Raw genomic sequence first — 12646 nt, 5'->3', positions numbered from 1 at the left:
GAAAATAATCTGAGAAGAAGCTGCTGGAGTGTTTTCCAAAAGTCAAGTCTTCTCTTACCATGCTCCTTGCTCAGCTTGCACAGCTGATAGTTAATATTTATGACATGGAATTCCAGGTTAATAATTATAAAGAAGAATTCATGGAGGACAGATGCTCACGTTCCTGCAGTTCTGCAGTGTTTCTTAGTCATCATTAACAAGACAGGGCTGAACAGTGGGGTGCTCTAATGGTTGAATGGTAGATAAAGGGTTACCAGAGCAGGATTACATTGTCAGTTAGTATCTGTAAACTCTAGTATGTGTGATATGGGAAAGGGGCAGGATTTAACACAACGGAGCTGCAGTAATCACAGAGCACAGCTTGTGAATCACGGATAACAGAGCTGGCATGATTTGGCTGCTACCGTTCTTCACCGATGTGACTATTTTCCTTTGCCCCTTTAATAGAAAAAAATGTAAGTACCAGACTCTTCACCTACCTCTTAAGAATATTATGACCCTTTCTTTTTAAATAAGCTTCTGTTTCCTGTGTTCCGAGGGGTCGCGGGGTGACAAACCGGCCTGCGAAGGAACGTGCGGGCGGTTATTGCTGGGGGGGAACCGCCTGTCAATAAAGCCCTTCCGAGAGGGCCGGGGGGGTCACTGGAGCGGGCGCGGGGGATCGGCCCGTGTCCGTCTGTCCGTGTGGGATCGGACCGTGTCTGTCTGTCCGTGTGGGATCGGCCCGTGTCTGTCTGTCCGTGTGGGATCGGCCCGTGTCCGTCTGTCCGTGTGGGATCGGCCCGTGTCTGCGCGTCTGTATGTCTGTCTGAGACTGGCCCCTGTCTCTTTGTGTGTCTGTCCGTGTGTGACCGGCCCCTGTCCGTGTGTCTGTCCGTGTGTGACCGGCCCCTGTCCGTGTGTCTGTCCGTCTGGGACAGGCCCGTGTCCGTGTGTCTGTCCGTGTGTGACCGGCCCCTGTCCGTGTGTCTGTCCGTGTGTGACCGGCCCCTGTCCGTGTGTCTGTCCGTGTGTGACCGGCCCCTGTCCGTGTGTCTGTCCGTGTGGGACAGGCCCGTGTCCGTGTGTCTGTCCGTGTGGGACAGGCCCGTGTCCGTGTGTGACCGGCCCCTGTCCGTGTGTCTGTCCGTCTGGGACAGGCCCCTGTCCGTGTGTCTGTCCGTGTGTGACCGGCCCCTGTCCGTGTGTCTGTCCGTGTGGGATCGGCCCGTTCCGTTTCCGGGTCACGGGCCGGCCCGGGCGGGGCCGCGGCGCTTCCGCCCGTGAGCAGCGGTGAGGAGGGAACGGGGCCGGGATCGGGATCGGGGCTCACGGAAGGGGCTTCCCGGGGCCGGCCCGTTCCCCGGTGCGGGGAGTGCGGCGGGGCCGGGGCCGCCCGTGTTGGGGGCGCGGGGCCGGGACGGGCCGCGGGGCCGAGCAGGGCCCGGCTGTGCTGGGAATGCCCGGGATTCCCGTCACCTCCCGGGGCCGAGCAGGGCCCGGCTGTGCTGGGAATGCCCGGGATTCCCGTCACCTCCCGGGGCCGAGCAGGGCCCGGCTGTGCTGGGAATGCCCGGGATTCCCGTCACCTCCCGGGGCCGCGCAGGGCCCGGCTGTGCTGGGAATGCCTGCGGTTCCCGCAGCGGTGTTGGCGAATTGGCCTCTCCGGTTGTGTTGGCCCCGCTGTGCCGGGACAGGGTTCTCTTTATTGTTGGTTGGTTGGTTGTTTTCAGTGAGAGCGAGGACACCGCCGGTGCAGGGCCGTGGATGAGCCGGTGAAACCATGGCATACCAGCTGTACAGGAACACCACGCTGGGCAACAGCCTCCAGGAGAGCCTGGACGAGCTCATACAGGTGTGTGGGTGTGTGGGATCAGCTCAGGGGAGCCTGGACGAGCTCACACAGGTGTGTGGGTGTGTGGGATCAGCTCAGGGGAGCCTGGACGAGCTCATACAGGTGTGTGGGGTGTTTGGGATCAGCTCAGGGGAGCCTGGACTAGCTCACACAGGTGTGTGGGATCAGCTCAGGGGAGCCTGGACTAGCTCACACAGGTGTGTGGGATGGGGATCAGCTCAATACAAACAGGGGTTAGTTATTAAAACAGTTCTGTAGTTGCTGTAAATCGGGGCATTTATGGCCAAGGCTTGGAAAACTTACGGATTGAAATCAAAAGCCTTTTGTCCTCCATTCACTTGACATGTTTTTTTCTTTATGTCCTGGATGAAGGAGAATGTCTTATGTAAATGGCATGATCTCCTGTTGTGTGGCCAGTAAATGAACAGCCAGATTAAGCTGGAACATTGTAATCAATTTACGGCACTTCTGTTTATTTCCAGTGAATATTTATTAGAAGAAATCTTTGCGTAGCACAAAAAATCATCATAGCACATCATTTCTTCTCTTAGAATTGAAATACAAAGAAGGAAATAAACACAGGAATGTAATATTTTTTAAAATTGTTCCTCTAGAGATCTGCATTATGTGAGCTTCATAACTTTGTTTTGATGTTTTTTAACTTTTACTGCAAGTTTGAGTTTGCTTTGAAACAACTCAAAACTTTTTTTTTTTTTGAAACTACTTTAGTCTCAGCAAATCACACCTCAGTTGGCCCTTCAGGTGCTACTTCAGTTTGATAAAGCTATAAATTCGGCTCTGGCACAACGAGTCAGGAACAGAGTGAATTTCAGGGTAAGATAATCACGTATAAAAGTTTCTCCTGAGATACAGTAACTAAGTATTGATGCAGAATGTCATTAAAAGCTGTGTCCTCCTAGCAAAAACTTCAGCAGGTCCATTTTGATGCTGAAATAATGACTGTTTACATGTGTATTCCCCATGCAGTTGTGAGGCTTGTTCCCTTATTCTGCCAGGGATCTTTTGAAAGAATGCAAAAAGCAGAAATATTGGTGGGTGGGTAAAAACAGGGAAGAGGGCAATATAGACATCCTCAGTAATACATCAAACATGAGTGAACCCCTTTATGTCACACAGGGCAGTTTTGTCATGATTTATCTAAACTAGTGTGTTATTTCAACAACTGCAGACTTCACATCTTGTTAAGATCACTGCTGTAAGTTATTTTTCTTATGGCCCAGTGTTTTAAGAAATCTTTTCTGATTCTTATGCTTTATGCACATTAGAAAGGTTGTAAAACTTCTTGGCCTCCCTGTGCAGCTTCCCCTTGGGTAGACTGTCATGGTCTTGAAAAGTTCAGCCACTGGAGGGCATTTAAGCTGCAGTTTCCCTCAGAATTGTTGTCTGCATTCAGGTTCACTGGGGGCTTTACGGCAAATCTAGTTCTAGAAGGGACATAATTCAGTAGATACTTAATATATTTTCTGTTGCTTTTGGGGTGTGTCCTACAGAAAATATCTCTTGTCTTTTTAAGGGGTCTCTGAATACATACAGGTTCTGTGACAACGTGTGGACATTTGTACTGAATGACGTTGAATTTAGGGAGGTCACTGAACTTGTGAAAGTGGATAAAGTGAAAATTGTAGCATGTGACGGAAAAAGTAAGTATAGAATATGATATAAATAAGCTGGGACACAAGACTTGATCATTTATAGAAAGCTTTGGCCAAATGTCTGATTGATTGTAGAGCTCTGCAGTCCCTTTTACATGGGATGAGAGAGGAAACAAAAGCAAGTTAAATGCTTCCCAGAGGTAGGACTGTGTTGGAGCCTGCTGTGCACCTCTTGTTGGGAAGCACATACTAGAGCAATGGGAAAGTCAGTAGTGGTACTTTTTGTGTGGTGGTTTCCCTACTGTTAACCTCTTTGTTAGGATAGCACCGTGCTTTATTAAATCCAAAGAGTGCTTCAACAGTCTGAGCAAGGAGTTGTCTGAGAAAACTGTCAAGCAATCCTTTGCTGAATTTGATAGTAGGAGACACAAGCACATGAGAAGCTTATGCCAGCATTTGCAAATCATGTTTTTAAGACTTATATATTGTCTGACAGGTCCATTGTACGTACACTGCTTGCAAAAGTTTACATTCTGGATGTAAAAAAAAAAGTAATATCTGGATTACTTTTGTCAGTGTTCCTTGAAATTCTTTACTGGAAAAAGTAATGTAGTGACTTTTGTGGGAAGCTGGTTTATAACTTTTAAAACCATTAATGTGAGAGAATATTGCTAAAAATGTGGGAAATGGTGCCACTTGTTTTGTCCTTGGAGAGTGATGCTAAAAGGAAGAACTGAGAATGGGAAAAGCTTTATTTAAATACCCCACAGACCTCTGAAACAAGTTCTTCATAGCTTCCTGATTCTCGCATGATTACAATAATCACTTCAAGTTGTAGTTCTAAAGAGCTGACAGAATTTATTGTTTTCTCAACTTCTGGTCTCAGCCAAGCATAAAATCCTACCTTTTATTTTTTTTTTTGTGTACTTATAGCTAGTGGAAGAAACCTTACTTTCCAAGTATTAATCCTGCTCACTCTTGATAAAGTGTGCAGATAAGATTTAAAGAACTGGCTAACTTAAGGTTGCTATTAACATTACAGGGGTTTTTTTCCCACGAGAGGTTGTCCTGCTGAAGGAACACAGTAAACACTGCCTTGTCATTCTCCATTTTGGAGTGACATACCTTTTCCATAGCTCTAAAAACAGTATATTATCAGAAGTTGCACTGGTGTTAATTGCTGGTTCTGACAAAAGCTCAGAACAGAGAGTTGCTCTCAGTTGGTTTATGAAGATCATGCTCATTCTTGCACCTATTTCAAAGTGCAGACTAAGCTCTAGCCCACACTCCATCAGAGCTTGTGCTGCTGGGTGTGCAAAAGCCTTTCTCTTTAGTAGATCATGAGCAGATGTGCCTGTGGCTGACTGCAGTGAAGTGTTTGTGTATCACTACAAGTTAGAGCAAAGCTTTTAGTATTTTAATGTGTTCATAGCAAATGGTGTGTGTCCACAGCCCTGGAGTTGTGTGCTGGGCTGACTGAGGGGAAGCAGCACAAGCAGTTCATGCAGGACAGTGAGGGCAGTGGGGGAAGTTGGGGAGGTGCAGAACAGGTTCTAAAATGCCTAGGGAATGCTTTTGAACTTGGGGAAGGTATTAGACATGCTTTTGGTTCTCTTCATACTCAGTGGGGGTATGTATTAGTCTCATTCTCATTTTTCTTTCCTAGACACTGGTTCCAATACTGCAGAATGAACAGAACTGTGGGTCGTCTGCAATGTTTTCTGTTAATATGCAGCACTTTCTGGAGAGAAGCATGGAAAGAGACTGTTCATCCTGAATTCTTGTGGTGCAGATGTGAGTTAATCCATACTAGAGAGCGTCACAGAATGACAGCAGAAGAAATACCTGTAGCATTTCTTCGGTTCACTTTATAGGGCATGAATACAACATTACTTTTTTTTTAAATTACAACAGATACTGTTGCCTTTTTTGTTCAAAATAATTTCTGTAATAAACTTTTATTTAAAAACTTTTGAAAGAGTCATCATTGGAAAACGTTGTTTAAAAACAATCATTAATATAATATAGTTTCCCCAGATTTTCTAAGTTCTGATGTTAACTTGGTAGCACACAATCTCTTTGGCTCTGACGTTGTTTCTTGGATGGTGTTTGTCCAGGTCCCGGATCTGTTCCTTACGTGGAGGTTGTTTCAGTTCACTGAAGGAGGGGGGAGCAAAGGGAAGTTAATGGAATCTGCTGTCAGTGTTCTTTCTGCTTTTTGTTGCTTTGCTCTCCATAACTTTCTTGCCACTTGCTATTTTTTTGTTTGAATTTCAGCTAATCCTGCCGAGTTCATATGATTAATGTCCTTTGTGGTCCTGGAAGATTTGTTGAACTTACACCTGAAAGTGTGAACTGCACTTTGTTGTTCTAAGCTATTGTAATACTCAGCAGAGCACAAATCATCTCACTGGCTACAGTACCAGCATATTTGCTGCTGCCTATTTGGTTCTTCTTTGCCTGTGTGTTATGGACTGATTTGTTTATTCATTTATTTTGTTGATTTTCTTCAAGAAAGTTGCTTCCACTTCTCAGCAGCAGCAAGAAAGTAAAAGATAAACCTTTACACCTTGATGTTGAACTGGAATGGATGTTTCTATTTAGAAAGTAAATTAACTAAAGGAAAGTGAAGAAAAGGAGGGGCCGTGGGTGACCTCCTGTTTAAACATGGTTTCCAAGAAAAAGGATTTTGTCCATTTCATAGGTGTGCAAACCAGGATGTTCCCTGGTAAAAGCTGTTTGCTCAGGCAGGGCTGTTAATACCTGCCTTCAGGTATTATCACAGACACACAGTAAAGGGAGAGCGGGAAGAATTTATGATGAATTTCCAGAAGACGAGTTTATCAGGATCATTATGTACTTTTGCACAATGACTTGGCACAGTGAGGCAGACTGAAGTTACAATCTGGAGCACAGATACTGTGTCTAAGGGTCTCAGCAGCTTAGGAGGGAGGATTTCAGTTAAAAGTACTACTGACTTGGTTTTGCTTTTCTGAAGTCTGAAGCTTCAGGGTGGGGAGAAAAGTAGAAGTGGAAAACAGTTCACTGAGAGTCTTGTTAGTGTTTTATGGTCACTCTAATGGCAAGAAAAAAGACACCCTAACACTGCTTCCTGAATCAGTTTTGCTCATGACTGCAAACACTTTACTGGTATTTTGTTCATATTATTTGTGTTTGCTTCTCATTTCTTCTGAATTTATTACCTATTTTCCTCTGAATTCATTTTAACTGACCCACCTTTTTATTATAGGACATCCCAGAGATAATCATGTAGAATATGAAAGAAATCCAAAGCAAGAAGGAAATAGAGCCTCCTAACTAGAGTTAAAAAGAGCTGTTTGTGGACCTGTGTGCTGGTTTAAAGGTAAACCAGCAGGGGAAATGAACTCAACTCAATAGAGAGATTATAAGTCAGAATAACAATTTAATAAGATAATACAATAAGTACAATTATACAGACAAACAATTGGTTTTAACCCACAAACCCCAAATGTATAACCCAGCACCCTGGGGCATGAACAGAGTGGTGTTCTTTGGGCCCCCTGAGTCCAAAGTAAAAGGAGAGGGGAAAACCTGTTGGTGAGAGTGCTGTTGCAGTCTGGTCAAAAGTGGTGATGGCAGTCCACTTGAGGGTGGTGAGCTGCAGTCTTCCTCTGGATCCCACGAGTGGTAAAAAGATTCCAAAACTCCAAGTTTATATATTCTCCAGTTCAGGCAGGAATGCTCAGTCCTTCCCTCAGAGCGGGGAATTCCATAAAAGGGTGTGAGGACAGGAACATCTTCCTATCTCGCAGGCCTCTACTGCTAACAGTTTCTGGGAAATGGCATGGAAGGCCATAGAATACACAGTTTGGGGTTACACCCATACCATGATGAACTGGTCTCAGCTGTCCTAACTAGGACAACCTGCTATGTCAATATGTATTAAGCCAGATGGAGCTCACATAGAGTTGTTCTTGTAAAAATAAAGTGAAAACCACTTGGAAATAAAACATAAATTAAAGCCAGGTTTAAACCAGAAAAATAAGTCTGGTATTAGATTTCAGAATTACAGTTTCATCCTCCTCCCATGCATATCTTGAAAGGTAAATTTGAAACATATTTCCTCACTGGAGGTTTATTTAAAGTACAGGTTGTTGGTTAACAGTTGTAGACAGAAGCATTAAATTTTCACTAGACAAAGCTAATATTTCTGATAGGACTGTATTTCCAATTTGGACAGCCCATTATTTCACTGATGAAGTTCATATGGGGTTTAAGCTATTTTTGGAGGTGACCCTGTGTTCTGATGTGCTAGTGCTACCTTGGGCTAGAGCTGGTCCTACTCTACTGCAAGTTTATTCTTTTTTCAGTTCTGCAACCAACCATGGCAAGTTACGTGATTTCTCTGTGCTCTGTTGCAAACTTTCTGAGATGCCAGATATCTTATTCCTAAGATACTTTGAGATCTCTGGAATGCAAAGTTCTCTATTAGAGATGAGTGGTATTTTTTATTGCCATTTGTAATGTTAAGCAGACAAATATTTTTTCTGTATCGCTGATTCGACATGTGACTGCACTCATGAATCTGACATTTCTAATGTCTTTGGAAGAGGAAATGCTGAGAACATTCCTTTGTAAGAATCTTTTTGTCTTAGTTCACCTTTAGAATTTGGGAGTTGGCTTGTTCTTTCAGAAGAAATCAGGTCCCTACTAAAAGGAGGTGAGTTGAAAATAAATTTGCACAAGATGGCCTTTGTTTTTGCAGCCAAATCATCTGAGATGAATTGTGAGTAATAACACCCTCAAAACCAGGAAATTTTCTTTGGATCAAGGAAATTGGATGTGACCATAGAACAGATTTGAAGTGGCACTTCCCCCCCCCTCAGATCTAAATACTTGTCTCTGTCTGTCCGTCTAACATGTCAGGGAAGTGTCTGTCAATAGTAGATGAAACACTGTTATTATAACAGTGTATACAAGCAGTGTTTCTGAGCTGAAGAAGTTAAACATATGTACAAAGTGAAGGGGATAAAAATGACTTAACAAATCTGTAAGTAACTTTGAAAGTATATATCTTACATACATTTTCAAAATAATAGAGAGGTCCCTCATTCAATAATCTTTCACTTTTTCAGGCTGGGATTCCTTCCATTCCCCAAACACCTTTGTAGAAGGTTCTTTGAGAAATAAATTGTTTAGATCTTCTTACAGACATCCATTTCATGGATGGGTCTGGTTTTGATGCAATTCCTTAGAACTCTAAGTATGGGGATTTTTTTTTTGTCTCCATGAACGTGCACCTCTTTTTTCCATTTTCCAAGGGAAAAAGGCAACACTTTGCTATAGTTAGAAACACAGGGTCCCTGCTCTGCCTGATTTAGTCCAGAAACTTGAACATATCCCAGTTCCTCAAGGAACCCACTGGCAGTAGCTTACCATTTTGAGCTAATATGTGTTAATTTAAAGTAAGTGAAAGAGCTCCAACAAGCAAAATCAGATTAGGCAGCAGGGATTAGATGCAGTCTGCTATGCTGGGAGACTTCAGTTCTTACCCTGACTAGGCAAAGAAGTTCTGTTTGTTCTAAAAGAATGTACTAGACATGGAGAGATGTAATATTGAACTTGCTGCCGAAACCATTTTTGAATTTTCTGTGTCACTGTCAGGTCAGGATAAAGCTGTAATCTCTGTAGCGAATGTCTGCTTACATAAACTGGAAAGAGTTCCCCCCTGGGACCAGCAATCCTATTACTGTATTTGCTCTTTCTGAATAAACAAATGCCCAATGATACCTCGGGTGTTTATATTTGAGAACTTTCCTTATGAGTACTTGGAGTTCTTGCCAATAATGTTTGCTGTGAAATCATAATGGCATTTTAAAAATCACTACTTTACAACCAAGTTCACTCTAAAATGTCTAACAAAATTGCAATGACACACCTTTTCAAGTTTAGTTATTTTGTCTTCTCCTCCTATTTAAATCAATGTTTTGAAGATCTGTGTGATTGAAGTCCTAACTTCATCTAAATGTAGCCTGGTGCTATGGAATTGCTTCAGATATTCTTTGTATAATGATAATTCTCCACCGTAGACCTTAAATTTATAAAGGTGAGTATGTTTACTGAAAAAAAAATTACCAGTTTTTTGGTAGTATAAAGACAATGGAATTAATCCCTCAGCATATTCCCTTAGGTAGTGAGAAGCTGTTGGATTCATGGAAAGTGGCAAGCTTTAGTATAAGAAGGTGAGAAAAATACACGTGGGTGAAATACAGAAGTTCACAAATCTTTCGGCTTCTAGAAACTTAAGAAAACTCTGTTGGATGATTGGTTTGGTCATGTAAATGGCCACATCTACTACTGGATATGATAATTACATTGCCAAAATCCACAAAAATACCGGGGGGGAGAGAGGAAAAGAGAGATGAAGCTATTGGAACAATGTAGGTTTGCACACTTTGAGCACATGAGCATCCCTCTCCCACGGAGAAGTGGGGTGCTGAAGGGTTAACTGGTTTAATGGCTCTGCCCGGGAGCACGACCGTTCTCGGGGAACCACAGGACACAGAATACCGAAACGCCATCTGTTTCAGTATCTATTTGATTTTATTGAAGGCTGGTGTTTTTAATGGCTATTGACAGAGTCAAGGTTTAAAGTGGGGCACGAGCAGCAGCTCGGGTGCCAGGGGCGGGCGGGAGCTGCAGGTGCTTCGTGGAAAAGCAAATTAATCCCCCTTTCAACTCCGCTCCTGGCAGGACGTGCAGGCGCCTGGCCCGTGCCCCGGCCCTGCCGGGTACGAGCAGCAGCCCCGGGGTCACTTCTGCGAACAGAGCTCGGCAAGGAAAGGAAAAACGCCCCGCGCCCTCCTGCAGCCGGCCTGTGCGAGGAGGGGCTGCGGGAGCCGCGGGGCGGGGGCAGAGCTCAGCTCGCCCGCCCTTCCGTCCGCCGAGCCCCGGCGAGGTGCCCTCGGGGCCCGCCGAGGTGCGCGCCCGGCAGGGCTCGGGGGGAGCAGGGGGATCCCCTCTCGCTGTCCCCGAGGTCCGTGCCCAGCAGGGATTGGGGGGATCAGAGGGATCCCCTCCCGGTGTCCCCGCGGCGCCCTCGGCGGGGCTCGCCCAGGAGAGTGGCAGTGCTGGCCCGGGAGGGCGGCAGTGCTGGCCCGGGAGGGCGGCAGTGCTGGCCCGGGAGGGCGGCAGGGCTGGCGGGGGTCCCGCGGGTCCCCTCAGAGCCCGCGGCCGTAGAGGGCCCTGTGGCGCAGGTGCTCCTCGAGGCACAGGATGGCGGCATCGTCCACCTCGGGGTCGAACTTGTTGGCCAAGAGATGGTGCTGCTGCAGCATCCAGGGCACGTCGCCCGCCCCGTAGATGCAGACGGAGCGCTGGTGGCGGCCGGTGCAGGGCGGGTACGGCGCGCCCTTGCTGGGGTCGCCCTCCAGGTACTCCCACTTGACCAGGCGGGGAAGGGCGTTCATGTCCGACAGCTGGAACTTGTCGTTGTGGGGCACGGCCCCCGGCACGCCCGGCATGCGGGTCAGGGTGGCCCACACGTGCTCGTCAGGGCTGTAGGTGTCCTTGGACCACTCGAGGAACTTCTGTGCCGTGGGGTTCTCGAAGAGGTGCCGCACGAAGCCCCGTGTCACCACGATGTACGCGTTGCCCGTGAACATGGGGCAGTTGAGGGGCGGCGGCAGCTTCTCTATGTCGGTCCGGGAGATGGCCTTCCCCACCTCGTGGTGGAACTGCCAGCGCGCCCGCTTGGCCGCCGAGGGCTTCTCCGACTCCAGGCTGTTCCGGCCCTGCAGCACCTTCAGGGCGCGCACGATCTCGGCGTTGGTCTTGATGGGGAAGTCGGTGCCGCAGGTGTTGAGCAGGTACCGCCAGGGCACGGGGCTCCGCAGCAGGTCCCGCATGCAGTTGAGGTCGGCCTGCAGCCGGGACCAGGAGGCGTAGACCACGTTTTCCAGGCGGCTGGCCACGAAGACGTTGGGGAAGCAGCCTGCGATGGCCCGCACGGCCTCCTGGAAGGCGGCCGGGGACTTGCTGTCCACGTGCACGCAGTAGACGTTCTGGGGGGCGTAGAGGGAGCGCAGGAGCCGCTCGAACATCTCGATTTTGTTGTGGATGACCATGGAGTAGGCGATGGGGAACTCCGCCTCCTCCTGGCTCAGCGGGAACTCGATGAAGCGCCGGGTCTGCCTGAAGGCGCTGCAGTCCCTCGTCATGTTCAGGTAGTGGCCGGGCGTCAGCGGAGCCCTCTTGTTCGCCACCTCCAGGTTGCGGAGCTGCGCCTCCTCGATGGCCCTGCGGTCTCCGCGGACGATGCCCGAGCAGTTGATGCCGCGGCCGGGGGGCAGCTCCAGGGCGCGGTACAGGCGCTGCCGGCAGCGGGGCCGGGCGGCGGGGCAGGGCCGGGCGGCCTCTCGCAGGGCCAGGGCTGCGGCCAGCAGGGCCAGCGGGGGCAGGAGCAGCGCCCAGCGCCGCCGGGCCCCCGGCACCGCCCGCTCCCACAGCCGCATGGCCCCGGGGCCCTCGGGGGCTCCGCCGACCCGCACGGGCAGCCCCGGGACCGGCGGCTCCCTGGGAGCTGCTGCAGCAGTGACAGGGAGATCTCGGCCTGACCGCAGGTGAGTAACAGGTGAATAAAAGGGAGTCTCCTCCCCCTCTGTGGCGTGGCTCTGGTTTTACCGGCACTGGAGGTGGTTATCTATCTTCTGTGTCTGTTTAAAAGATAATATTTCATCTTACCCCTGTCCAGCACGTAACGCAAGGAAAATTCCTCTAGAATTCAACCCCGTGTAACGCACGTTTTCAAAAGACTTTCCTAGATCAGTTTGGGGTCTAACCTGCTTTTCCAGTGTTGAGATCATTCCATCATTCCAGCTCCCAGGTCGAGGGAGCGATCGTGATAGTGCTGTGGTCTAGAAGCCCAGCTGCAACAAGCTTTCTGCTGGCCTGCAGCATTTTGAGCTTTAGTGAAGGATTATTGCAAGAGATAACTGGGCAAAGTGGAATCTCTGCAGTGGAAGCAGAGGGTGAAGACAAAGGCCATTTGCCACAAAGTGTCTGCTCAAATGAGGGAGAATATTGGTGAAGGGTGTCAGGAGCTCGTGCATGTACCTACATGCACATCCTGGCTAAGGAAGTCTCACATAAAGAGAGGGACAACTGCATATGCCTAAAATACTCCTTGCACTGTCGTGAACAAAATAATGTCCCCTGA

The 12646-nt window shown here is 47.8% G+C and overlaps 2 protein-coding genes across 4 annotated transcripts; one reads left to right on the top strand and one right to left on the bottom strand.

Annotated features, from left to right (window-relative positions):
• Nucleotides 1–233: 233 nt before the first annotated feature.
• On the top strand, nucleotides 234–5419 carry GTF2A2 (general transcription factor IIA subunit 2). 2 transcript variants are annotated; one of them, XM_051770555.1, is made up of 5 exons: nucleotides 234–455; nucleotides 1713–1834; nucleotides 2564–2668; nucleotides 3369–3495; nucleotides 5114–5419. In XM_051770555.1, the coding sequence occupies exons 2-5, from the start codon at nucleotides 1763–1765 to the stop codon at nucleotides 5137–5139; spliced, it is 330 nt and encodes a 109-aa protein (XP_051626515.1). In that variant the 5' UTR covers nucleotides 234–455; nucleotides 1713–1762; the 3' UTR covers nucleotides 5140–5419. The 2 variants fall into 2 exon arrangements, with proteins under 2 accessions (XP_051626515.1, XP_051626514.1); XM_051770554.1 differs by lacking the exon at nucleotides 234–455 and adding an exon at nucleotides 1157–1272.
• A 463-nt stretch (nucleotides 5420–5882) lies between these two features.
• On the bottom strand, nucleotides 5883–11942 carry GCNT3 (glucosaminyl (N-acetyl) transferase 3, mucin type). Of its 2 annotated transcripts, XR_007900298.1 has the most exons (2): nucleotides 7354–11942; nucleotides 5883–6793 (listed from the first exon to the last, which is right to left on the bottom strand). XR_007900298.1 is itself a non-coding variant. In XM_051770526.1 (1 exon), the coding sequence occupies exon 1, from the start codon at nucleotides 11940–11942 to the stop codon at nucleotides 10650–10652; it is 1293 nt and encodes a 430-aa protein (XP_051626486.1). In that variant the 3' UTR covers nucleotides 5883–10649. The 2 variants fall into 2 exon arrangements, 1 of the variants encoding a protein (XP_051626486.1); XM_051770526.1 differs by having other exon boundaries at nucleotides 5883–11942.
• Nucleotides 11943–12646: the final 704 nt, after the last annotated feature.

The sequence above is a fragment of the Manacus candei genome, unplaced genomic scaffold (genome assembly GCF_025592945.1).
Source record: "Manacus candei isolate 608988 ecotype Guabito, Panama unplaced genomic scaffold, ASM2559294v1 h1tg000119l, whole genome shotgun sequence".
NCBI classification, from domain to species: domain Eukaryota; kingdom Metazoa; phylum Chordata; class Aves; order Passeriformes; family Pipridae; genus Manacus; species Manacus candei.
Note: the sequence above shows the minus strand (reverse complement) of the source record. Positions and strands in the feature narration are given on the sequence as shown.

What these genes read in the sequence shown, in the direction of transcription:
- GCNT3 (XM_051770526.1), bottom strand. Translation starts at nt 11,942, where the DNA reads ATGCGGCTGTGGGAGCGGGCGGTGCCGGGGGCCCGGCGGCGCTGGGCG.
- GTF2A2 (XM_051770555.1), top strand. Translation starts at nt 1,763, where the DNA reads ATGGCATACCAGCTGTACAGGAACACCACGCTGGGCAACAGCCTCCAG. An exon ending in GCCTGGACGAGCTCATACAG is followed by an intron (nt 1,835 to 2,563) that starts GTGTGTGGGTGT and finishes AAACTACTTTAG; the next exon opens with TCTCAGCAAATCACACCTCA. An exon ending in TGTAGCATGTGACGGAAAAA is followed by an intron (nt 3,496 to 5,113) that starts GTAAGTATAGAA and finishes TTTCTTTCCTAG; the next exon opens with ACACTGGTTCCAATACTGCA.